The 25,746-nt window shown below is 47.8% G+C and overlaps 1 protein-coding gene across 4 annotated transcripts; it reads left to right on the top strand.

Moving 5' to 3' along the window:
• Window positions 1–5: 5 nt before the first annotated feature.
• On the top strand, window positions 6–8,167 carry CUNH2orf81 (chromosome unknown C2orf81 homolog). Of its 4 annotated transcripts, none has more exons than XM_033175166.1 (3): window positions 6–124; window positions 6,103–6,333; window positions 6,425–8,167. In XM_033175166.1, the coding sequence occupies exons 1-3, from the start codon at window positions 107–109 to the stop codon at window positions 8,093–8,095; spliced, it is 1,920 nt and encodes a 639-aa protein (XP_033031057.1). In that variant the 5' UTR covers window positions 6–106; the 3' UTR covers window positions 8,096–8,167. The 4 variants fall into 4 exon arrangements, with proteins under 4 accessions (XP_033031057.1, XP_033031055.1, XP_033031058.1 ...); XM_033175164.1 differs by lacking the exon at window positions 6–124 and adding an exon at window positions 134–305; XM_033175167.1 differs by lacking the exon at window positions 6–124 and adding an exon at window positions 3,762–3,996.
• The last annotated feature ends 17,579 nt before the right edge of the window (window positions 8,168–25,746 follow it).

Here is a 25,746-nt window from a genome sequence, read left to right as displayed (position 1 = left end):
TGGGCGGGGCGAGCGACCCCGAGCGCGTGGTTGCTGAGGCGACTGTTAGGCCGCTGCGCGGCCCGGACGCAGCAGAAACAGCAGAGTTGCTGCGACCGCGTTGGCGATGGCGCACGAAGGCTCGGTGAGCTTCAGTTCAGCTGGGGATGTGCCAGAGCCAGGGTCGGCCGTTAAGGACAGTGTCGGGAACAGTGGGCTGGCTCTGGGCCGCCCACTGCCCCTACTTGCTCCCGCCCACCGCGCGGGAGTTCTAGATGACCAAGGAAGCCACGTCAGTACTCGGGCAGAAAACCTACACCTGCAAGGTGCCCACTCAAACGCTTTGTCACACTCAAGCCATGAGGGAAAGGGTCGGTGGGTGGTTTAGAGCCTGAGAATGGGAAGTGGATTTTGAAACAGCTAATGAATGTAGTAAGTCTCTTACATGGTGGTGCGTATTTAAATGGATAAGCATTTAGAGAGAGAAGATAACAGAAAAAATCTATCTCGAGAATTTCAATAGGAAGAAATATATTAAATAATTCAGAGCCTGCATTTGAAAGTCAAATCGTTTAAGAACCAATCAATTTTAAAGTAAAGAAAACGGGGCCGGTTGCAGTGGCTCAGGCCTGTAATCCCAGCACTTTGGGAGGCTGAGGCGGGCGGATTACCTAAGGTTAGGAGTTCAAAACCAGCCAGGCCAACATGGCGAGACCCCGTCTCTACTAAAATACAAAAGATTAGCTGGGTGTGGTGGCGCGGTGCCTGTAGTCCCAGCTACTCGGGAGGCTGAGGCAGGAGAATCGCTTGAACCCGGGAGGCGGAGGTTGCAGTGAGTCGAGATCGTGCCGCTGCACTCTAGCCTGGGTGACAGAGACTATCTCCCAAAAAAGAAAAAGAAAAAAGAAAATGGATTTGAAGAGCCTTTGTGCAGAAATATCTCTGTCCCCTCTGGTCACCATCACGGGTGTCAGATGCAAAGCTGGGAGGGGAGGTCTAAGGAACCAACTCTCTTTACCCAGTCCAGTCAGCCCTGCTCTAGTCAAGCTTGGCCTGGGCTATGGGCCACTCCTGGTGCTTGCCACAGGGCTCTTCTCACTGGTGGATGGGGTAATAAGACAAGGGATTTTGAGTTCAGTGCAAGACTTAGGAAACAGCAGATTTGGGGAGATAATGAATTTTAGGAAACAGATATGAGACAAGGTTTTAGCAGGGCAATAGGCAAAGGTTTGAGGAGATAATGAATTTTAGGAAACAGATATGAGACAAGGTTTTAGCAGGGCAATAGGCAAAGGTTTGGGAAGATCACATTTGGAGGTGCATTTTGGAAGGAACCAGGTTCAGGGAGACTGTTGTGGGGAATTGAGGGAGCTCCCAAGAGATTGTTTGTAAACATTTTATGTCCCTAAAGTGAGTTTTGGGGACTAGTGTTTTTTTTTTTTTTAAGTGATTACAAAAGGAAACAAACTCATTGTAGAGACCTTACAAAATAGAAAAGAGCATAGGAAGGAAACGTACTCTCTGTTATCATTTTGATGTTTTCCTTTTGTTGAACACATAGTGGTTTACATATATGAGATCATAATTGATATGTAATTTTGTATCCTGCTTCTTTCATTTAATATTACATCATAAACATTTGCTTTATGCCATTGCAAATTCTTTCTAAAGATTACCTTTAATGGCTGGGTCGGTGGCTCATGCCTGCGAGGTGAGCAGATCACTTGAGGCCAGTTCAAGACAAGCCTGGCCAACATGGTGAAACCCCATCTCTACTAAAAATAGAAAAAATATTAGCTGAGCCTTGTGGCAGGCGCCTGTAATCCCAGCTACTCAGGAGGCTGAGGCAGGAGAATTGCTTGAACCTGGGAGGTGGAGGTTACAATGAGCTGAGATCTTGCCACTGCACTCCAGCCTGGGTGACAGAGCGAGACTCCGTCTCAAAAACAAAAACAAACAGAAAAGATTGCCTTTAATCATTGCATAATATTTCAGTATATATAGCATGGTCAATTATTCTCTTTTTAAAGACATATTTTCAATATTCTGCTGTTATAAAAATATCACAGGGAATTTGTTGGAGAATATATATATATTGTTTAAGAACCAAAAAAAATATATATATATATATATATTTTGAGATGGAGTCTCGCTGTCTCCCAGGCTGGAGTGCAGTGGCCGGATCTCAGCTCACTGCAAGCTCCGCCTCCCGGGTTTATGCTATTCTCCTGCCTCAGCCTCCCGAGTAGCTGGGACTACAGGCGCCCGCCACCTCGCCCGGCTAGTTTTTTGTATTTTTTAGTAGAGACGGGGTTTCACCGTGTTAGCCAGGATGGTCTCGATCTCCTGACCTCGTGATCCGCCCGTCTCGGCCTCCCAAAGTGCTGGGATTACAGGCTTGAGCCACCGCGCCCGGCCTGGAGAATATATTTTTATATTCATTTCAGAAAATGCCTTTTGGTTGTATTTATAGAACTGAAATTGCAGAGTTGAAGAAGTGAAAACATTTTTTGATGTCTTCATGCATACTGTTGCAGCATGGTGTCACACTAAACCTTTACCAATGTTGAGTATTCTTGTTTTTAAAATAATTTCTAATTTGATGAACTAGAAATCAGAATCTCAATACTATATTTATTAGTCATCTACAGTCCCTCTTTTGTGAAATGTCATGTCCTTTGCTTATCTTTGGGATCTCAAATGGTTTTTCTTCTTATAGTTTAAATTTTTATTGCAATGTAGCCCAAGCTGGACTTGAACTCCTGGGCTGAAGCAATCTCCCTGCCTCAGCCTCCCAAGCAGCTGGTACTATGGCTGTGCACCACTGTGCCTGGCCATTTTTCTTCTTCTATTTTTTATTTTATTAGTATTTATTTATTTATTTATTTATTTGAGACAGAGTCTCACTCTGTCACCCAGGCTGGAGTTCGACAGGATGATCTCAGCTCACTGCAAACTCTGCCTCCTGGGTTCAAGTAATTCTCATGCCTCAGCCTCCCTAGTAGCTGGGATTACAGGCGCCCACCATACCTGGCTAATTTTTGTATTATTAGTAGAGACGGGGTTTCACCATGTTGGCTAGGCTGGTCTCGAACTCCTGACCTCAAATGATCCACCCGCCTCAGCCTCCCAAAGTGCTGGGATTACAGGCATGAACCACCGCGCCGGCCATTTGTTAAATATGAGCTTTTAATTTACTTGGGATATTTATCTTTTTTCATATTTGTTGCAAATGCCTTTGGTTGAGACGCTCTGGAGTCAGACTTGCATGTGAATGCATTCTGACTTCACTACCTCCTACTTGTGTGATACTAGGTAAATTACCATAAAATGGAGATAAGAATAGTTGATTAAAAAAAAAAAATGTGGCCGGGCGCGGTGGCTCAAGCCTGTAATCCCAGCACTTTGGGAGGCCGAGACGGGCGGATCACGAGGTCAGGAGATCGAGACCATCCTGGCTAACACTGTGAAACCCCCGTCTCTATTAAAAAATACAAAAAAAAAAAACTAGCCGGGCGAGGTGGCGGGCGCCTGTAGTCCCAGCTACTCGGGAGGCTGAGGCAGGAGAATGGCGTGAACCTGGGAGGCGGAGCTTGCAGTGAGCTGAGATCTGGCCACTGCACTCCAGCCCCAGCGACAGAGTGAGACTCCGTCTCAAAAAAAAAAAAAAAAAAAATGTAGAGAACTTTTTAGCTCCCCTGAGGCGGGGCTGCGCTGTTCTAAGGGGGACTCCGAGCCTGGGCTCTTTCTGGTGCTGGCGCGGCTCGCGACCAGCCGTGGCCGCAGTGGAACCTGGCCAGCCTGGCCGGGCCTCAGCGCCCAGCACCACCGCTCCCGCCAAAACCGAACGCAGGCCCGAGGCCGAGTTCGCCCATCCCAGCCATCACTCTTCCACCTGCTCCTTAGAGAAGGGAAGATGAGCAAGTCGACCTCAAAGTCCAGCCAGTCCTTGGCCTCCAAGCAGAAAAAGGACGGCACTGAGAAGCGGGCCGTGGCAGGCCGCGCCAGCAGTCTCCGGTGAGTCCTGGGACATCACTGGTAGGGAGTCAGAAGGAGCCCAGCGAAATGCCAACACCTAAGAGACCTCGGGCCGACCAAAGGGAAGCAAAATCAAGGGTGATGCTAAGACCTGAAAACCACCACAACTCCAGGAAGGAAACCAAGGGGTAGACTCAAAAAACTGGAGAAGGAGGAAGAGAAGGGCATCTCGCAGGAGTCCTCCCCAAAGGAGCAGCTTCCTTCTGGGACTGGACAGCTTTGATCCACTCCCACCCCGCCACACCCTCTAACCCCTCCCCACACCCACTATCACCACCACCTCCTGCCACCACCCCCCATCTTCCACCTGGCCCTCACCACCACACTACACAACACACTAGCCGCTGCAGGGTCCCTATGGGCTGAGTGGGGAGGACTTTTCCCCTGGCCTGTTCCCACCCCCAACCCCCGCCCACCCACTCATACATATGTGCCCTCCTGGACAAGGCTAATGTCCCACTTAGCCGCACCCTGCACCTGCTGCGTCCCCACTCCCTTGGTGGTGGGGACATTGCTCTCTGGGCTTTTGGTTTGGGGGCCACCTCTCTGCTCCTCCACTGTTCCCTCTGACTTCCCATAGAGGGGCCTGGGAGGGCTCCCCTGGCCTTAAAAGGGGCCCAAGCCCCCATTCTGGCACACCCCACTCCACTGTCCTGGCAGCAGCAGGTGTGGCCAATGGAGGGGGGTGCTGGCCCCTAGGATTCCCCCAGCCAAGCTGTCTTTGTCACCATGTGAGGCTCACACCTTTCATCCTTCCCCACCTTCCCTAGTCCCTGCACTAGATTGGACAACCCCCACTGGCTACAGGAAAGCAGGAGGGGTGTGAATCCCCTACTCCCTCTTTGCAGTGGCCCCAGCCCCCTTACCCTCTGCCTGGGATCTGAGTACGTATTGCAGTGATGGAGATGCAGTCACCTATTGTCCAGGTGAGGCCCATGAGCCCTGTGGCAGCCACCTGAGGTGGGCTGTGGCTGCTCTCCCAACCCTACTTTGCTTCTACCACTTGGCCATTTCCCCCTCCTCAGATGGGGCACCAATAACAAGGAACTCACCCTTCCCACTCCCAACCCTCTTGCTCCTGCCACCCCCCACGGTTCTGGTTCCATTTTTCCTTTGTTCACAAACTACCTCCAGATAGTTGTTTTGTTTTTGGTTCAATGTTCCATTATTTGACATCCCTCATTGCTGCTGCTACCAGCGCTAAATGTTCATCCACATTGCCTCCTGCTCTGCACATGATCCCCTCCCCCAAGTTACCCTTCGTGGGGAAGAGGGGCTGGGGCATGGCAGGCTGGGTGACCGACTACTCCAGTCGGGGTCCTGCCCCTAGGATGCTGCCGCAGAGAGAGCAAGGGGCCCCGAATTCACCATAAAGGGTGTAGGGGCCACCTCCTTCCCCTGATCTGTCAGGGAGGGGTAGCCATTATTTGTCCCAGCCTGGGGCTCCCCCTCTGGTTTCCTATTTGCAGTTACTTGAATTAAAAAAAAAAAAAAATCCTTTTCTGGAAAACAAAATGTAGAGAAGACTCTAAATAGCACCAATAATTCCAGGACTGTTTACTGAATTGTCTTTCTCAAGTACTTTGAACACTGAAGAATTTTGAACACTTTGCACTGGTATAAGGGCCATGAAGTTAAACCTTCACATTGCCTGAGTTTGCTCACTGTGTGCTCCTAACTGTGTGCTCCTAAGCAAGGATGGTTAACTTCTGTCAGACTTCAGTTTCTTTCTTTTTTTCTTTTCTTTTCTTTTCTTTTTTTTTTTTGAGACGCAGTCTCACTGTCGCCAGGTTGGAGTGCAGTGGCGCAATCTGCTCGCTGCAACCTCCATCTCCCGGGTTCAAGCGATTCTCCTGCCTCAGCCTCCCCACTTCAGTTTCTTTATCTGTCAATTGTGGTTAGTGGGCTGTTAATGAAAATTATTAAGTCAAACATCTACTAAGCATCAGTCACATATGGGCTCTTCCTCAATTGGCCCTTTTCCTTCCCACTAGACAACTGGAGAAAGCTTCCTTCTAACCTACAGCTACTCTTACGTTCCACTTCTTGGTTTCCTGCTCTGACTGCCCTGTTTTGTTCTCACAGAAGCAGGAGAGGCAGGTCCGAGACCGCGGGGTGACCCGGTCCAAGGCGGAAAAAGTGCGGCCGCCCACTGTGCCAGTGCCGCAGGTGGATATTGTGCCTGGGCGGCTCAGTGAGGCCGAGTGGATGGCGCTTACCGCCCTCGAGGAGGGCGAGGACGTGGTAGGGGACATCTTGGCCGACTTGCTGGCTCGAGTCATGGACTCTGCTTTCAAAGTCTACGTGACTCAGCAGGTGGGCCGGGATTCGGGTCCTTCAGACTCATTTCCTCCCTCTCCCGCCCCTCCCTGCCAACCTGAGACCCTCTCTCGCCTCGCCTCCGCAGTGCATTCCATTCACCATCAGCCAGGCCCGGGAGGCCATGCTGCAGATCACGGAGTGGCGCTTCCTGGCCCGGGACGAGGGAGAATCTGCAGTGGCTGAGGACCCCACGTGGGGTGAGGACGAGGAACCTTCGGCATGCACGACAGACTCCTGGGCTCAGGGTTCAGTGCCCGTGCTGCACGCGCCCACCTCGGAGGGCCTGGAGAACTTCCAAGGCGAAGTACACTCCTCAGGAACCTCTCCGGTCTCCTCTGCCCCTACTCCTGCTCTCCCCTTTCCGACATCTCACTGTCCGAGTGCATTTCCCCAGGACCCTGGGGGCGTGGACCAGATCCCTTTAGGAAGGTCGTGGATGGGTCGAGGCTCCCAGGAGCAGATGGAATCTTGGGAGCCTTCTCCGGAGCTGAAAGTCACCTTGGCCCCTCCTCCTACGTCAGAGCTGTTTCAGGAGGCAGGGCCAGGAGGTCCTGTAGAGGAAGCGGACGGCCAGTGTAGAGGCCTCTCCTCGGCCGGGTCCTTGAGCGCGAGCTTCCAGCTGTCGGTGGAGGAGGCGCCTGCGGAGGATGCCGACCCTTCTCTGGAGCCGTACCTGGTGGCCAGCTCCCAGGCCTTAACCGAGAGCGGACAGCCCCTGGGCTTCCATTTGTCATTGGAGGACCTCTACTGTTGCATGCCCCAACTGGACGCGGCTGGGGATCGGCTGGAACTCAGGTCGGAGGGGGTGCCCGGCATCGCCTCGGGCATGTCGGAGTCCTGCCCCTCTGTGAGCGGCGCCACCCGCCCCTCCGCGTCCTCCCAGCAGCAGCGGGACGGATCCTCAGCTGTGCGGCTGAGCGACCAGGACCACAGGATGCGCCGCAAGGCAGCCGTGAAGCGCCTGGACCCTGCGCGGCTCCCGTGCCACTGGGTGTGCCCTGTGGCTGAGGTCCTGGTCCCAGACTTTCAAACACGCCCCTTGGAAGCCTACTGCGGACGCCAGCGGGGCGAGAAGACCAAGGCCCGGGCCGAACTCCAAGCCCTCGGCCCCAGCACCTGTGTCTCCCCGGCAGCGTTCTTCCCTCTCCGGCCAGGCGTTCAAAGTGCCTTGGACTCGGGCCCCGCACTCCAGTTCCCCACTTTAAATTTAGGCCTATCGTCGCCATCCTTCAGGTCAAAGCTGCCACTCCCCGACTCCAGGATCCGCTTCCTCACCACACACTCCGTGCTCCCTGATGTGGCCCGCAGCCTTAGCCCCAAGCTGTGGCCCAGTGCCAGGTGGCCCAGCGGTTGGGAAGGGGAGGCCGAGCTGCTGGGCCAGCTGTGGGCTGGCCGGACCCGTGTGCCTCTACAGGGTCTGGAGCTGGCAGACAGGGAGGGCCAGGATCCTGGCAGGTGGCCTCGAACCACACCCCGGGTCCTTGAAGCCACTGCCCAGGTGATGTGGAAGCCGCTGTTGCTGCCAGAAGCCCTGAAGCTGGCCCCTGGTGTGAGCATGTGGAACCGGAGCACCCAGGTGTTGTTCAGCTCTGGTGTGCCTGAACAAGAGGACAAAGAAGGTAGCACCTTTCCTCCCGTTGAGCAACACCCCATCCAGACAGGTGCTCCAAAGCCCCAGGTGACCGTAGCACAGCTAATGAAGAACTCAACCCCCAAAGTGTGGTCACACTCCTCTAAGCCCGCTGCCTCACTCTGATCCCTTAGCCTCTGGTAGTGGTAACAGGCCCCTCCCTCTGCTTGCCAGAAATAAACACCTGAGTTGCCTTAGTCTGATGTCTCTTGTCAGTTTCTTCCAAGGGTGTCCACCCTCTCACTGAACTCCAAGGGGAGCAGTTATCCTGCAGGCCTAGAAGAAGATAGAACCAGGGTTCAGGAAATAATCCTCTCGCCACCCTTAGGAGACCCTGCTTTAGGGCCAAAACTGACCCATAGCAGAGGCATTGTAAAGAAACCCCCGTCCTCCAAAGGAGTACACATAAGGGCTGCCAGTGGGTCTGGCTCTGTAGAGAGAACTTCGAGTCTCCTTTCAGTAGGGGAGGAAGGAGATGGCCCTGCATAAGCAAAGAGTGATTCGAGATATGAAGAACTTGATTTCTTGCTTCCCCGGTCCCTGGAGCTTGGTCACTTCATCTTAGACTGAAAATCCAAATTTCGCTTTTGGAGTTAAGGAGGAACTCTCAAATTCAAACAGTATATTGAACAAACTCAAGAGTCAGTGCCTCCTTAAATTTTATCTCAGGCTCCACACCTGCCTCATTGCTGGTCTCCACTCTGCCCAGATTTATCCTGCACCCACTTCCTCCTACAGCATTTCCCCAGCATGCCCAGGAAGTTTCTGCTATGTTGCTGTGGGCTGAGTTGCTAGTCTGGGGTGCTGGCTCTGTCTTCCTTATTCTGGTCCTCCTGCTTCAACTATGTGTGCAGGTCTGGCAGAAGTCTCATCCCTGGGACCTCCAGCGCTGCTCCACAGATCTGACTGGGAAAACAGCCATAGTGACTGGGGCCCACAGTGGTGAGTGCTCCTGCCACCCTGAATCCTCACTGTGGTCCTCAGCCTACAACAACTCTCACAGGGAAGGCAGGGAGAAGCACCTACTATCAACACCCTTGTTCCTCCCCTAGAGTGTCCCTTATTCACTGTAGTCACCACCCAGCCAAAGCTGTCCTCCCACAGGCATCAGGAAGGTTGTATCCCAGGACCTAGCTCGGTGTGGGGCCCAAGTGATCCTTACCTGTCAGAGCAGGGAACGTGGACAGCAAGCCCTAGCTGAGATCCAAGCAGCCTCAAACAGCAACGGCCTCCTGCTTGGCGAGGTGGACCTTAGCTCCACGACCTCTATTCGGAGCTTTGCCCGGTGGCTTCTACAGGAGAATCCTGAGATACATCTGCTGGTAAACAATGCTGGAGTCAGTGGTATGTGCCTTGGCTTGCTTCTCCAAACACGTTTCTGCAGCCTCCTTTCTAGCTCAGGAACCCTAAAACAGGTATGCTCAAAGCCTAACGTACGCAATCTCACCAGAGCACTCTAATCCATACCCTCCCCTAAAAAGCCAACATTGAGTTATAGCCTTAAACTTCATTGCCCCCATCTTTGCATGTATGTGCCCCTGTGGCATTTCTGCTGAAGGTAATATGTCCCTCCCAGACCTTGTCTCCCTCAAGGTGTTCCCTTTATCACTCAATGCCAGTGTTTTCATTTCCTCCCAGGATTCCCCAAGACACTTACCCCGGAGGGCCTGGATCTCACCTTTGTCACTAACTATGTTGGGCCCTTTCTGCTCACAAATCTACTCCAAGGTAAGGAAGGATGGGCACCTTCTGTGCTGCCCCTCTTCCCTGTACCCCTGGCATTCTAGTGACTGTCTCCCAGGACCACTTCTTGCCTCTTGGCACCCAACTGCTTGCTGAGTGGTGACCCAACACACTTTTTGTGTCACACATCAGGGAGGCCCAGCTGGCACAAGCCAGTATTAGAAGGCTGGTAGAAGAATCATTCAGCCCAAAATATAATCAGCAAGGGGATATGAGATCCCAGATCTCCTTCTCCCATCCCCTAGTTCCAGCCAGACCAGTAGAGTCAGTTTTTGCAACAAAGGCTTCTTGAGGGGGATACTAGGCACCAGAAACAGAGAAAGCAAGAAGACCCAGTTTATTTTCTCAGGGTCAGCCAGAGGTGTAGGCCATACAGGTGATACAGTTGATACATTACTGCCTTGGGCCTAAGTCCTTTGAAGAGGCCCTTTCTGATTGAGAAAGTTTGGCTCCTCCAGGGAAAGGTTCGGGGAGTGGGTGGCAGGCACATTCTCCTGGATGTTTTCTCTTAGATTGTATAATAGCCCCTTTATTATTTTTGTTTGTTTGTTTTTAAAAAATTACTCATCCCCTTGCAATGTGATAGCCTCTTTAAAAGAAAAGCATTTTTTTGGGGGCAGGGGGTCAGGTAATACATATCCAAAGTACAAAATTGAAAGTGTACAAAAGGATATAGAGAGGTTTTTTGTTGTTGTTGTTGTTGTTTTTTTAACTATTTTTCTCTTCTTGTACATCAACCACCTGTTCCCCCACTGAGAGGCAACTCAGGGTCTCACGTATCCTTTAGTGGTCAACTAAATTAATCCCAACTGGAAAGTGAACAAAGGCAAAACTCTATGCACCTGCAAGTATGATTGTTTTTGTCCCTTTCCACAAATTGTAACATGTCATGACACTATCTGCATCTTGCTTAGTGACAGTTTCTTAAACTTCTTTCCTGTCTCCTCTTCTCTAATCTATTATCCCCACTGCCACATCTAGTAATCACTTTTCATCATGACACTTTCTTGCTTAAAATCCTTTGAAGGTACCCCTCTCCTTTGTAGGATGAACTCTAAGCCCCTTCTCTACACTTAGAAGGCCCTGTGCTAGGCCAGGCGTGGTGGCTCATGCCTGTAATCCCAGCACTTTGAGAGGCTGAGGTGGGCTAATCACCTGAGGTCAGGAGTTCGAGACCAGCCTGACCAACATGGAGAAACCCCATCTCTAGTAAAAATACAAAATTAGCCGAGCATGGTGGTGCATGCCTGTAATCCCAGCTACTCGGGAGGCTGAGGCAGGAGAATTGCTTGAACCCAGGAGGTGGAGGTTTCAGTGAGCTGAGACTGCGCCATTGCACTCCAGCTTGGGCAACAAGAGTGAAACTCTGTCTCAAAAAAAAAAAAAAAAAACCCTCCACTGGCTGAGAGCCTTGCCTTTTGCCCTTCCTTAACCCACCTCCTAGTCTCCAGCCAGGCAATCTGCAGCTCTTGGACCATGGTCTGTTTTTTTTTCACCCTCTCGCTGTGTTTTTGCACATATGGTTCCTTCTATCTGGAATATCCTTTCTTATCATGTTGGCCCAGCTAACTTCAGTTCACCTGCCAAGATGCAGCACAAATATCACCTCTGCTGTGGATCTTTCCACAACCTTCACCTCCCTCAGTCACCCCCATTTATGGGGCTCCATTAGCCCCCTTGAACACATCTCTGTGACTGCACTGATGTTGCTCTGTGAGGATCAGTCTCTTCAACTGAGCAGAGTGCTTTTGGTCTCTATGTCACTGTCTGCAAATTTAAAGTCCATTGTCTTCTTTAAGAATAATTTTCTTTCCAGCAAATTTTGGCTCAATACCACCTGCTCAGTTTTTCATTTGTAATTTGTAATTTTTAAATTTTATTTTGTATCAATTTTTTTTTCCTGGGGAGACAAGGCGCAGGTGTTGGAAGCAGCCCATGCAGCAGCCTGGCCTCCTGCTGAGTGATTCTTAATTTCAATGTAAGCCTCGAAATAGTTTTAGCATTTTAAAAGCAATACTGTAAACTGATATGTGACAACTATTTTTTATACTTTATATAATCCAGCCTTTTTTTTTTGAGAGGGAGTTTTGCTCTTGTTTCCCAGGCTGGAGTGCAGTGGCACGATTTCGGCGCACTGAAACCTCCACCTCCAGGGTTCAAGCAATTCTCCTGCCTCACTCTCCCGATGAGCTGGGATTATAGGCGCCCAACACCACGCCCAGCTAATTTTTTGTATTTTTGCTAGAGACGGGGTTTCACCATGTTGGGCAGGCTGACCTCAGGTGATCCACCCGCCTTGGCCTCTCAAAGTGCTGGGATTACAGGCATGAGCCACCACACCCGGCCAATCCAGATTTTTCTGTATACTTACTGATATGGTTTGGCTCTGTGTCCCCACCCAAATCTCATCTTGAACTGTAATCCCACATGTGGAGGTAGGGACCTGGTGGGAAGTGATTGGATCATGGGGGCAGTTTCCCCCATGCTGTTCTTGTGATATTGAGAGAGATCTCACAAGATCTGATGGTTTTAAAAATGGCAGTTTTCCCCTGCCTGCTCTCTGTCTCACCTGCGACCATGTAAGTAAGACATGCCTTGCTTCCCCTTTGTCTTGCACCATGATTATAAGTTTCCTGAGATCTCCCCAGCCATGCAGAGTTGTGAGTCAATTAAACCTTTTTCGTTTATAAATTACCCAGTCTCAGGTAGCATCTTTTTTTTTTTTTTTTTTTTTGGAGACGGAGTTTTGCTCTGTCGCCCAGGCTGGAGTGCAGTGGCCAGATCTCAGCTCACTGCAAGCTCCGCCTCCCGGGTTCACGCCATTCTCCTGCCTCAGCCTCCCGAGTAGCTGGGACTACAGGCGCCCGCCACCTCGCCCGGCTAGTTTTTTTGTATTTTTAGTAGAGACGGGGTTTCACCGTGTTAGCCAGGATGGTCTCGATCTCCTGACCTCGTGATCTGCCCGTCTCGGCCTCCCAAAGTGCTGGGATTACAGGCTTGAGCCACCGTCAGGTAGCATCTTAATGGTGGTGTGAGAACAGACTAAAACACTTATGTACTATTTTAAACATTTTTTTAAGATTTAACTTTAAGACTGTAATTTTGTTTTTGTTTTTGTTTTTTAATATTAAACTTGTCAATAGTTTTCCAGTGATGGCCTTCCCTAGCTTTGTTTCTTTAAAAATATTTTCTCAAGTATCTCTGCACACATATTTCTTTTCCCTCAAACCTAGTACCCTTATGTCCTTAGCACCTAGCTTGGTGTCTGCCATATTCCAGGTGCCTAATGAACATTTGTGGGATGGATAAATGAAGGAATTAATGTATAAATACATGAAAGCAACTTTCACAGTGTTTCCAGCTTCTCCTTCCCCTTCTTAGCCATCAGTGAAATAAAACATATAAATGAGGATCAGTTAAGTTAGCTCCAACTAGCAAGTACAAGAAAAGCAAGGCAAAACTCTAAACACTAATATGAAAGAAGAAAAATATCATTAGGAAGGCAGCTAATAATGAAAATGAGGTCCCAGCTAACATTAAGCTCTCCTATGCCTAGCCCAGATTTCTGGATGGGGGCCCTACTGCCCCTTCTTAGAGAGCCCTGCTCTCCTATCTTCTGGAGAAGCAGGTTGGGGAGTGAGCATGGGAGTTTACTCTAGAACTTGGATTGAAGGAGTATGGTCCCTCTCATCTCTACCCAGGGGCCCTACAACTGGCAGAGTCAGCCCCAGTGGTGAATGTGTCTTCCGTTCAGCATGCACATGGGTACATTGATGAGGGGCACCTGACAGGCTGGAGGCCCTTCGACCTTTAACCAAAACTATGACTGCAGCAAACTGCTATTGACTTCATTCACTGGAAAGCTTGCCCAGAGACTTCCAGGAACAGGTAACTGCCTCTGACACCCCTTACTCCACTCCCAGCACCACCTCCCAACCTTTCGCATCTCCTCCCAACATGTCCTGGCCATAAGGTACTCCCAATGTGCCCCCAAAGCAGCATTTTATTCCACTCCAACTATCATCTGTGTAACCTCTATTTCTCTCAATCCTATATTCACATCATTTCAACCTTTTCCCATTCTTTCATCTCCCACAGTATTTCTTTCCTGCTGGTGTTTTCAATACCAGCATCGTCCATTGTGTTCCTCCTACAGTTCACCCAACCTATTCTTCCTTACTGGCTTGAATACCATTAAGGTAAGCTATGGAGCACCAGTGTCCCCTGCACCACCCTCAAGTCACTGGTCAACACTACCCAACAGACTTGGAAGGACCCTTCCCTCATTTGCACGCTGCTGAACTACACTTAACCCCTTTTTTTTATTTTTTATTTTTATTATTTTTTTTGAGACGGAGTCTCACTCTGTCGCCCAGGCTGGAGTGCAGTGGCCGGATCTCAGCTCACTGCAAGCTCCGCCTTCCAGGTTTATGCCATTCTCCTGCCTCAGCCTCCTGAGTAGCTGGGACTACAGACGCCTACCACCATGCCCAGCTAATTGTGTGTGTGTGTGTTTAGTAGAGATGGGGTTTCACCGTGTTAGCCAGGATGGTCTCGATCTCCTGACCTCGTGATCCACCCACCTCGGCCTCCCAAAGTGCTGGGATTACAGGCTTGAGCCACCACGCCCGGCCCCACTTAACCCCTTTTATCGGTCATCCTCCTCTCTCTTCACTTTGCACTCTCCTTGTGTCTTACCTTCTTAGGAATGACTGTGAATGCCGTGGAGCCTGGTGTTGTATACATGGGGCTTATGAGGCATTTCTCTCGGCCGTACCGCTTCCTCTTCTGGCTTGTCAGCTTCTTCATGAAGGTGGGTGGGGGAAAGAACTGATTTGGCCTAGAGGAATGGGGCAGGGCCCAACTTCTCAGTGTGTCCCAGCAGGCCAAAGTTTGCTTGGTATGACTTCTTTTTTGCTCCTCCCTCCCAACAGGATCTCAAGTAAGGTGTAATCCCAGTCCTTTACTTGAGCTTGGCAGAGGAGCAGGATGGTATTTCTGGAAAATATTTCAGCAGTTCCTGTGTGATAACTCTTCCCATTAAAGCCTGTCAGGATCCTTATGTTGCCCAGAGCCTCTGTAATGCCTCAGTTCGACTGACAAGCCTAGTCAAGATGGACTGACCCTCTGTGACCTATGCCCTAACTTGCCACCCTTCCTCTAACTTCCAGCACTTACTCTGATTATGCCCTTTGTTTGCTGGCTTCTAGGACCAATCACTGTCCTGTATAATGACCACTTCCTCTGCCTGTTGGCTTAGTGATGACTTGAGAGCCAAGAATAGTCAGGGGCCAGCTACGATGGCTCACACCTGTAATCCCAATGCTTTTGGAGGCCGAGGTGGGCAGATTGCTTGAGCTCAGGAGTTCATGACCAGCCTGAACAATTTGGTGAAACCCCATCTCTATGAAAAAACACAAAAATTAGCTGAGCAGAGTGATGTGTTCCTGTGGTCCCAGTTACTCAGGAGAGTAAGGTGGGAGGATTGCATTGAGACCGGGAGGTCGAGGCTGCAGTAAGCCATAATGGCGCCACTGCACTCCAACCTGGGTGACAGAGCAAGACCCTGTCTCAAAAAGGAAAAAAAAAAGAATAATTGGCACAGTTTAATCTTCCACTTTACTGCCAGTTCACTGGTGGAAATATTCATCCTTCAGGCACTAGGATGTCCCAACCTACCGAGTGTCATGGTGGGTTGTGGTGACTTGAAGTAAAACTCCTTCCAGCGAACGTTAGGGGTACCAGTAAGAAGGGAAACTTTCATTTGTACCTCTTGATTCCCAGACCTGTGCTGCTTGCCTATGGGGAAGACAGCCCCACACAGTGACCTCTGGATTTAGCCATATACCACATCCTATAGCACAGCACCCCAAACTCACAGGGTGTTGTCTGCCAGCTAGTATTATACTGAGCCTGCTCTGGGTGATCCAGTTAATTTAGGGAGTATGAGCCCATTGCTCCTTTTCTGGGATCCTTGTTCATGTATATAAATTTTAGAATCAGCTCTTTGAATTTCACACACACACACACACACACACACACACACAGACCCTGTTGGGGATTGCATTGAATCTATAGATCTACTTGGGAGGATTGACATTTTTATGAGATTGAGTCTTCCTAACCGTGGACAAGGTTGACTCATATCTATTTAAATCTTCTTAATACCTGTACAAAACTTTAAATAATTTTATCCACAAAGATCTTGCACAGAAGTTTTACTGCATTTATATTCAGGCACTCTCATTTTTATGCTATTATAAATGATATTTTAAAATGTGTATATCTGTTGATAGCTGTGTGAAACCTCAGTTCTTAGTTTAAAAGAATTTAAACAAGGGACACATGGCAAAAGAAGTGCAGCATAGAGTATTTATTGCAAAAGAAAAATAATATTTTGAAAGGCAGGTGCAGAACAGTCAGTATACCGAGAGAGGGAGAGAATTCAGGACAGGCTGCTTGTAAGGATGAGACAGCAAAGACTGGCACTGGCGAGACTCCCTTTATGGAAGTCTGACATGATTATTCATATTCTGGGTGGTCCTCTGGGTGTGGATGCTCAGTAGCTGTATATGCTTGTTCATATGTCACATGTCTCATTAGCATCTTCAATATCCAGGGGTGTGCTTTTTACTAATAAAATGAGCAGCGGGTCAGTTTGAGGACAGGTAAAATCAAACTGCACATGCTGTCTACAGGGGAAATGCCCTACTGAGGATAGCTTTGCTTGAATGAGCTCAGTTACAATGCATATGCTGAGGTTTATTGTGTTGATTGTACAGTCACCACTGTTGCTGCCTTGACTACTTGGTCACTTCCTTGACTACCTCTCCTGCCTCATATTGATCTTACATCAAACAACTTTATGAAGTTATCTAATTCTAATAAGTTATCCATAGATTCTCTTGGTTTTTCTACATGGAAAATCACATCATCCAGGAATAATCACAGTTTTATTTCTTCCTTTGTAACTATTCTAACATATTTCTTTTTCTAGAAAACCATAATAGATTTTCCAGTATTGAAACAACCTTACATTTCTGGAATAAACCCAGCTTTGTAATAGTGTTACCTTTTTTACGCATTGCTAAACAGCATGCTCTCTTTTTTTTTTTTTTTTTTTTGGTTGAGACAGAGTCTTGCTCTGTCGCCCAGGCTGGAGTGCAGTGGCCGGATCTCAGCTCACTGCAAGCTCCGCCTTCCGGGTTTACCCCATTCTCCTGCCTCAGCCTCCCAAGTAGCTGGGACTACAGGCGCCTGCCACCTCACCCGGCTAGTTTTTTGTATTTTTTTTTTAGTAGAGACGGGGTTTCACCATGTTAGCCAGGATGGTCTCGATCTCTTGACCTTGTGATCCGCCCGTCTCAGCCTCCCAAAGTGCTGGGATTACAGGCTTGAGCCACCACGCCCGGCCTTTTTTTTTTTTTTTTAATAACTTTTTACTATGTTCATAAAGGAGATTGGCCCAAATAAATAAAATAAAAATAAAAAATAAAAAAAATAAAGGAGATTGGCCTGTATTTTTCCTTATTTATGTTGAAATTGCCTGGTTTTGGCCGGGCGCAGTGGCTCAAGCCTGTAATCCCAGCACTTTGGGAGGCCGAGAAGGGCGGATCACAAGGTCAGGAGATCCAGACCATCCTGGCTAACCTGGTGAAACCCCGTCTCTACTAAAACATACAAAAAACTAGCCGGGCGAGGTGGTGGGCGCCTGTAGTCCCAGCTACTTGGGAGGCTGAGGCAGGAGAATGGTGTAAACCCGGGAGGCAGAGCTTGCAGTGAGCTGAGATCCGGCCACTGCACTCCAACTTGGGCGACAGAGCGAGACTCCGTCTCAAAAAAAAAAAAAAAATTGCCTAGTTTTGCTGTTAATGAGTACTTTTTTTTTTTTTTTTTGAGACAGAGTCTCTCTCTCGCCCAGGCTGGAATGCAGTGGCGCGGACTAGGCTCACTGCAACCTCTGCCTCCCGGGTTCACGCCATTCTCCTGCCTCAGCCTCCCTAGTAGCTAAGATTACAGGCGCCGGTCACCACGCCTGGCTAATTTTTGGTATTTTTTTTTTAGTAGGGACGGGGTTTCACCGTGTTAGCCAGGATGGTTTCCATTTCCTGACCTCGTGATCCGCCCACCTCGGCCTCCCAAAGTGCTGGGATTACAGACGTGAGCCACCGCGCTTGGCCAAGTTTTTTTTTTTTTTCTTTTTTGAGATGGGAGTTTCGCTCTTGTTGCCCAGGCTGGAGTGCAATGGCGCGATCTCGGTTCACCGAAACCTCCGCCTCCCGAGTTCAAGTGATTCTCCTGCCTCCCGAGTAGCTGGGATTACAGGCATGCGCCGCCACGATCGGCAAATTTTGTATTTTTAGTAGAGATGGGGTTTCTCCATGTTGGTCAGGCTAGTCTCGAACTGAGGTGATCTGCCCGCCTCGGCCTCCCAAAGTGATGGGATGACAGGAGTGAGCCGCTGCACCCGGCTTTTTTTTTTTTTTTTAAGATGGAGTCTTGCTCTTGTTGCCCAGGCTAGAGTGCAATGCCGCAATTTCGGCTCACTGCAACCTCTGTCTCCTGGATGCTAGCGATTCTCCTGCCTCAGCCTCCGGAGTAGCTCGGATTACAGGCGCCTGACACCACGCCCAGCTAATTTTTGTATTTTTAGTAGAGATGGGGTTTCTCCATGTTGGTCAGGCTAGTCTCGAACTGAGGTGATCTGCCCGCCTCGGCCTCCCAAAGTGATGGGATGACAGGAGTGAGCCGCTGCACCCGGCTTTTTTTTTTTTTTTTTAAGATGGAGTCTTGCTCTTGTTGCCCAGGCTAGAGTGCAATGCCGCAATTTCGGCTCACTGCAACCTCTGTCTCCTGGATGCTAGCGATTCTCCTGCCTCAGCCTCCGGAGTAGCTGGGATTACAGGCGCCTGACACCACGCCCAGCTAATTTTTGTATTTTTAGTAGAGACAGGGTTTCACCATGTTGGCCAGGTTGGTCTCAAACTCCTGACTTCAGGTGATCCACTGGCCTCAGCCTCCCAAAATGCTGGGATTACAGGTGTGAGCCACCACCCATGTACAAATATAGTATTTCTACATCTTCTGGCTTTCATTGTTATTGATAAATTAGCGTTAATCTAACAGTTATTTTGCAGGGACTTTGCCTTTTCTCTTTTGCTCCTTTTAAGATTTTATCTTTGTCATTGCTTTTCTAGTTTCATCGTAATAAACTCACGAATTTATTACATGTGAGTTTCTTTTTATTTATTCTGGTGGAAATTCCTCAGATTTCCTGAATCTGAGGATATGTATCTAACCTGTATTACTCTTTTAAATACAATCTCTTCTTTATTAGCTTCCTTCCTTGCCCGCCTGGCTGCCTGCCTGCCTGCCTACCTTCCTTCCTTCTTTCCTTCCTTCCTTTTTTCCCTCCCCCCTTCCTTCCTTCGCACCCCCCATTTTCTCTCTCTCTCTCTCTTTTTTTTTTTTTGAGACAGAGTCTTCCTCTGTCACCCAGGCTGGAGTGTAGTGGCACAATCCTAGCTTGCTGCAGCCTCAAACTCATGGCTTCAAACAATCCTCCTGCCTTGGCCTCACAAAGTGCTGGGATTACAGGAGTGAGCCACTGTGCCCAGACCTTTTTCTTCTCTCTTTATAGAATTGCAATTTAGATTAAAGCTAGATCTTCCCACTTTATCTTTTATGTCTCTTAATTTTTCTTTCATATTTTCCTTCTCTATATACGTTAAAGTTACATTTAGGTTCATTTTTTTTTTTGAGATGGAGTCTCGCTCTGTTGCCCAGGCTGAAGTGCAGTGGGGTGATCTCAGCTCACTGCAAGCTCCGCCTCCTGGGTTTACGCCATTCTCCTGCCTCAGCCTCCCAAGTAGCTGGGACTACAGGCGCCCGCCACCTCACCCGGCTAGTTTTTTTGTATTTTTTAGTAGAGACGGGGTTTCACCGTGTTAGCCAGGATGGTCTCGATCTTCTGACCTCGTGATCCGCCCGTCTCGGCCTCCCAAAGTGCTGGGATTACAGGCTTGAGCCACCGCGCCCGGCCTTAAGTTCATTTTTCAAAAGCTCTATTTGGGCCCCCAATTCGAACCTTGGCCAAATTTCTGCAATAAATACTTCTAGTTAAAAAAAAAAGATCGATTTTCCAACTTACTATTTTTTTTCTTCAACCATGGCCAATCTCTTGTTTATTCCATCCAGTAACCTTATGTTACCAATCAGTATTTTTTTAATTAATTAATTTTTTTTTGAGATGGAGTCTCACTCTTTTTTTTTTTTTTTGAGACGGAGTCTCGCTCTGTAGCTCTGGCTGGGGTGCAGTGGCCGGATCTCAGCTCATTGCAAGCTCCGCCTCCCGGGTTTACGCCATTCTCCTGCCTCAGCCTCCGGAGTAGCTGGGACTACAGGTGCCCGCCACCTCGCCCGGCTAGATTTTTGTATTTTTTTAAGTAGAGACGCTTGTCACCTAGGCTGGAGTGCAGTGGTGCAATATCAGCTCACTGCAACCTCTGCCTCCTGGGTTCAAGTGATTCTCCTGCCTCAGCCTCCTGAGTAGCTGGGATTACAGGTACCCGCCACCATGCCCGGCTAATTTTTGTATTTTTAGTAGAGACAGAGTTTCACCCTGTTGGCCAGGCTAGTCTTAAGCTCCTGACCTCAGGTGATCCACCTGCCTTGCCGTCCCAAAGTGCTGGGATTACAGGTGTGTGAGCCACTACGCCCAGCCCATTATTTTTTATTACTAGATTTTATAATTAGTTATTTTCCAATCTACCTGGTCAATTTTTATACTCTCCTGTTCCTTTCTTATATTTTATATCCTCCTATGTGTTTTAAAAACATACTTAGCTTATTCATTTTATATACTGTAACTGAAAATTCCAGTATCTATAATCTTTGCAGGCTTGAACAGTTTATGGTGGCTTGTTTCCTGTGTTTTTAGTGACTGTAAACTCATCCTCCTTGGAACTATAGCTGTAGAAATTATTTAAGACTGGAATTAGGAATGAGGCATTCCCTCATTACATTTCGTTTGGCCAGGTTCCCAGGAGTACTAACCAACTTGGTACCACTTCAAATTAAATTTTTGTTTTGGGACTTTTAAAATATATATATATATATTTTCTCTCTATATATATTTTCTATATATATTTTTTCTATATATATTTTTTCTATATATTTTCTATATTTTTTATATATTTTTTTCTCTCTATATATATTTTTTTCTATATGTATATATACCTATCCTGGTCCTAAACTTGTATGAGTACACGCTTATTATTTGAATAATCAGAGAAAATTTCTTTTCCTCACCACTAAGATAGGCTTTTACCCTTACTGTTTCCCTCTGGAAGGGACTCCTTTTTGTTGTTTTTCACTCTCTGGAGGATGTTACTCTTTTTCCTGGTCTATGTGTGTGGCGGAGTATAGTTCTCCATCCCAACCATCCATGATTTCATTTTCTGTCCCTATCCCCCACCCACCTCCAACCTTTTTTTTTTTCTTTGAGATAGTGTTTCACTGGATGGTCTCAAACTCTGGGCTTAAGTGATCCTCCTTAAGGATCACTTGGCTCCCCAAAGTGTTAGGATTACAGGTGTGAGCCATCATGCCTGGCATTCTATTACTTCTTATGGACTTTTAAACCCAGGTTCCAGACCACCACAGGTTGACTACTTAGCAAACACTGGCTCCAGTGATCACCTGTGTTTTGGGATTCATATTTTCCTATCATCTCTATACTCTGAAGAATTTTCTTACTTTCCTACCAGTCCAGTCAGGCAATATAAATAGTTGTGTGAGGCCGGGCGCGGTGGCTCAAGCCTGTAATCCCAGCACTTTAGGAGGCCGAGACGGGCGGATCACGAGGTCAGAAGATCGAGACCATCCTGGCTAGCACGGTGAAACCCCGTCTCTACTAAAAAATACAAAAATCTAGCTGGGCGAGGTGGCGGGCGCCTGTAGTCCCAGCTACTCCGGAGGCTGAGGCAGGAGAATGGCGTGAACCCAGGAGGCGGAGCTTGCAGTGAGCTGAGATCCGGCCACTGCACTCCAGCCTGGGCGACAGAGCGAGACTCCATCTCAAAAAAAAAAAAAAAAAATAGTTGTGTGGGTGTGGGTGTGTATGTTTTGTTCTCCCAACCTGCAGCTGGAGTCACCCCAAGTTGACCCCAAGCAAGAGAGTTCCCACAAGGGAGACCCCAAACCATCTTGAGATGGGGCTGGTTGGGATTCCAAAGAAGGAAGCACTAAATGCCTGGGGTATCGCTTCAAAGCATTTATTTGAAGAACTCACATATAGTGTGCTGCAGCATATTTTCAAGATGGACAGAGAGAAAAACGTGATGTCTTACCTAGGTAAGTCCACAAAGAGAGGTCAGGGTATGGAGTTCAAATGGGGGTTTAAGAAATTTGGCACAGGGCTGGGGCCAGTTTCTTTCAGTATTTTGGGCAACCTAGATACCTTTAACAATGCCTGGAAATGTTCAAGGCCCCAGTTTGGGTTCAATCTTGCTGGGAAAAACCTGTAGCTGGTGGGGTCACAGAGTGACCCAGAAAGTTGAAGGGGTGGACTGGGGATCCGTATGGTGAAAGAGTGTGTGTGGTTGTTAAATATTATATCCAGTATTTTTAGTTGCACTATATCAGGAGAAGTTTCCGTGATATTTAGTCCATGGTAGCACCAGAAATGGAAGCACTCAATTTGTTCCTCTCTCTCTCCCTCCTTCCCCCCCTTTTTTCCTTCTTTTATTCTTTCCTTTCTTGCTTGCTTTTGCATTTGAATACCTAATTGTTCCAGCACCATTTTTTTAATGGTGTATCTTTCCCTCACTGATCAATAATACAAATTTTGTCATATATTGAGTTTTTGGCTTGGTGTGGTGGCTTGCACCTGTAATTCCAGCTCTTGGGGAGGCCAAGGTACAGGGATCACTTTAGGCCAGGAGTTCAAGACCAGCGTAGGCAACATGGCAAGACCCTGTATCTACAAAAATAAAGATAAAAAAATTATCCAGGTGTGGTGATGCGTGCCTGCATCCTAGCTATTCAGGAGGCTGAGGCAGGAGGATTGCTTGAGCCCAGGAGTTACAGGTTACAGCTATGATCACACCACTACATTGCGGCCTGGGTCACAGAGTGAGAACCTGTTTCTAAAACAATAATAATATTTTGAAAAATGAAGCTTTTGTAGGTATATGTGTTAGTTTGTTTTTAGATCTAGACTCTTTCTTTTTTTTTTTTTTTTTTTTTTTTTTGAGACGGAGTCTCGCTCTGTCGCCCGGGCTGGAGTGCAGTGGCCGGATCTCAGCTCACTGCAAGCTCCGCCTCCCGGGTTCACGCCATTCTCCTGCCTCAGCCTCCCGAGTAGCTGGGACTACAGGCGCCCGCCACCTCGCCCGGCTAGCTTTTTGTATTTTTTTAGTAGAGACGGGGTTTCACCGTGTTAGCCAGGATGGTCTCGATCTCCTGACCTCGTGATCCGCCCGCCTCGGCCTCCCAAAGTACTGGGATTACAGGCTTGAGCCACCGCGCCCGGCCTGATCTAGACTCTTTCTATCCCTACATTAATACCACATTGCTTTACTTAATAAACTTTAAAGTAAGCACACACACACACACACTCCCACACCCTCAGCTGTCTTTTTTTTTTTTTTTTTTTTTTTGAGATGGAGTCTTGCTGTGTTGCCCAGGCTGGAGTGCACTGGTGCGATCTTGGCTCACTGCAAGCTCCGCCTCCTGGGTTCAAGTGATTCTCCTGTCTCAGCCTCCCGAATAGGTGGGACTACAAGCGCCTGCCACCATGCCCGGCTAATTTTTGTATTTTTAGTAGAGACGGGGTTTCACCATGTCAACTGTCTTCTTTTTTTCAGAAGTTTCTTGGCTAATTTTTTGCCTTTTGCTTTTTTCTACAAAATTACTAATTTATTGTCAAGTTCCTAGAATATCCTGATAGGATATTGATTGGAGTTATCTCAAATACATATTATTAATAAGGGCAACTAACTTCTTTATGACTTTAAATTTTCCTATTCATGAATGTGTTATATCTCTCATTCATTTAACCTTTTTTTTTTTTTTTTTTCTGACAGAATCTCATTTCTTTGCCCAGCCTGGAGTGCAGTGACACAATCCCTGCTCACTGCAACCTCTGTCTCCTGGGTTCAAGTGATTCTCCTGCCTCAGCCTCTCGGGTGATTACAGGTGGGTGCCAGCACACCTGGCTAATTTTTGTACTTTTAGTAGAGATGGAGTTTTGCCGTGTTGGCCAGGTTGGTCTCGAACTCCTGACCTCAAGTGATCCATCAGCCTCGGCCTCCCAGAGTGCTGGGATTACAGCCATGAGCCACAGGCTAACTTTAATATATGTTTCCAAATACAATTTTATAATTTTGGGTTGTGCACATCTCTCATCTCTCTCAGTCTTTTTATTTTTTTGAGATGGAGTCTCTGTCACCCAGGCTGGAGTACAGTGGTACAATCTCGGCTCACTGCAACCTCTGCCTCCCAGGTTCAAACGATTCTCCTGCCTTGGCATCCTAAGTAGCTAGGATTACAGGTGTACACCACCACACTCGGCTAATTTTTGTATTTTTAGTAGAGATAGGGTTTCACCATATTGGTCAGGCTGGTCTCAAACTCCTGACCTCGTGATCTGCCCGCCTCGACCTCCCAAAGTGCTGGGATTACAGGCGTGAGCCACTGAGCCCGACCAGGTTGTGCACATATTTTGTTGCTTATTACTAGGTGCATCAGTTTCATTTCAAAAATTATATAATTTAACTTTTCATTGTTGGTTAGAGAAATGCAATTGAGTTTTGCATGTTGATTTTATACCTAGCCATGTTGCTAAATATTTTCTAATCAATTCTAATAATTTGTAGATTATTTTGGCTTGTTTTTTTTTTTTTTTTTTTTGAGGTGGAGTCTTGCTTCTTCGCCCAGGCTGTTGTGCAATGGTGCAATCTCGGCTCACTGCGACCTCTGCCTCCCTCCCAGATTCAAGCAATTCTGCTGCCTCAGCCTCCCAAGTAGTTGGGATTACAGGTATGTGCTAGCATGCCCAGCTAATTTTTTTATTTTTAGTCGTGACGGGGTTTCACCATGTTGGCCAGACTGGTCTCAAACTACTGACCTCAAGTGATCCACCCACCTTGACCTCCTAAAGTGCTGGGATTACTAGTGTGAGCCACTGCACCCGGCCTATTTTGGCATTTTCCATGTAAGTCATCATATCATCTGTGAAAAATGACAGTTTAATTTCCTTCTTTCTAATCTTTATGTCTTTTATATGTGTTTTTCTTGCCTCGATGCAGTAGTTCACATACAGTGTTGATCAGACTCAGAGATATTCGGCATCTTTGTATTCCTGATTTTAGAGAATCTAATGAGATCTTGCCTTCTTTTCAAGGATCTGTATTTGTTTTAACAAAAAGCCTTCATCTGTAGATTATTTTCTTTATGATTTCTATGGTGATTCACTTGTTTCTTTTTACTTTTGAAAATTCTTTTACTTTTTAAAGTTGCATGGTCCTAGGTCCCCATTGTACTTTTATGGTTGTTCTGGGTTATCCTACATTGCGGATTCTTCATACCACACAGTTTTCAAGGTACCCTGAGTGAACCACCCTCTTGCTGTTCCCTACCCCCCTCAGAAGGAAACAGGGTATGGTCCCTAAGCCACCTTGTCTCCTCATACTCTACTTGTATGTTGTAACATACTCTACTTATATGTTGTAACAAACCAGGCAATGAACACACATGTGGTCCTTTCCTGAAGGGCCAGACCCTCTCATAAAAGTGTAACAAAGCGGGGAGAAGAAGGACTAAAGCGTTATCTCCGTACTGACCGATATGGTAGCCCTTGGCCACATGTGGCAATTGAGCACCTGAAATATGGCTAATGTAACTGAGAAATGGAATTTTATTTTATTTTATTTTTTTTTTTTGAGACGGAGTCTTGCTCTGTCCCCCAGGCTGGAGTGCAGTGGCCGGATCTCAGCTCACTGCAAGTTCCGCCTCCCGGGTTTAAGCCATTC

Source organism: Trachypithecus francoisi, unplaced genomic scaffold (genome assembly GCF_009764315.1).
Source record: "Trachypithecus francoisi isolate TF-2019V2 unplaced genomic scaffold, Tfra_2.0 Lachesis_group17, whole genome shotgun sequence".
NCBI lineage: Eukaryota > Metazoa > Chordata > Mammalia > Primates > Cercopithecidae > Trachypithecus > Trachypithecus francoisi.
Note: the sequence above shows the minus strand (reverse complement) of the source record. Positions and strands in the feature narration are given on the sequence as shown.

What these genes read in the sequence shown, in the direction of transcription:
- CUNH2orf81 (XM_033175164.1), top strand. Translation starts at nt 255, where the DNA reads ATGACCAAGGAAGCCACGTCAGTACTCGGGCAGAAAACCTACACCTGC. An exon ending in AGAAAACCTACACCTGCAAG is followed by an intron (nt 306 to 6,102) that starts GTGCCCACTCAA and finishes TTGTTCTCACAG; the next exon opens with AAGCAGGAGAGGCAGGTCCG. An exon ending in AAGTCTACGTGACTCAGCAG is followed by an intron (nt 6,334 to 6,424) that starts GTGGGCCGGGAT and finishes TCGCCTCCGCAG; the next exon opens with TGCATTCCATTCACCATCAG.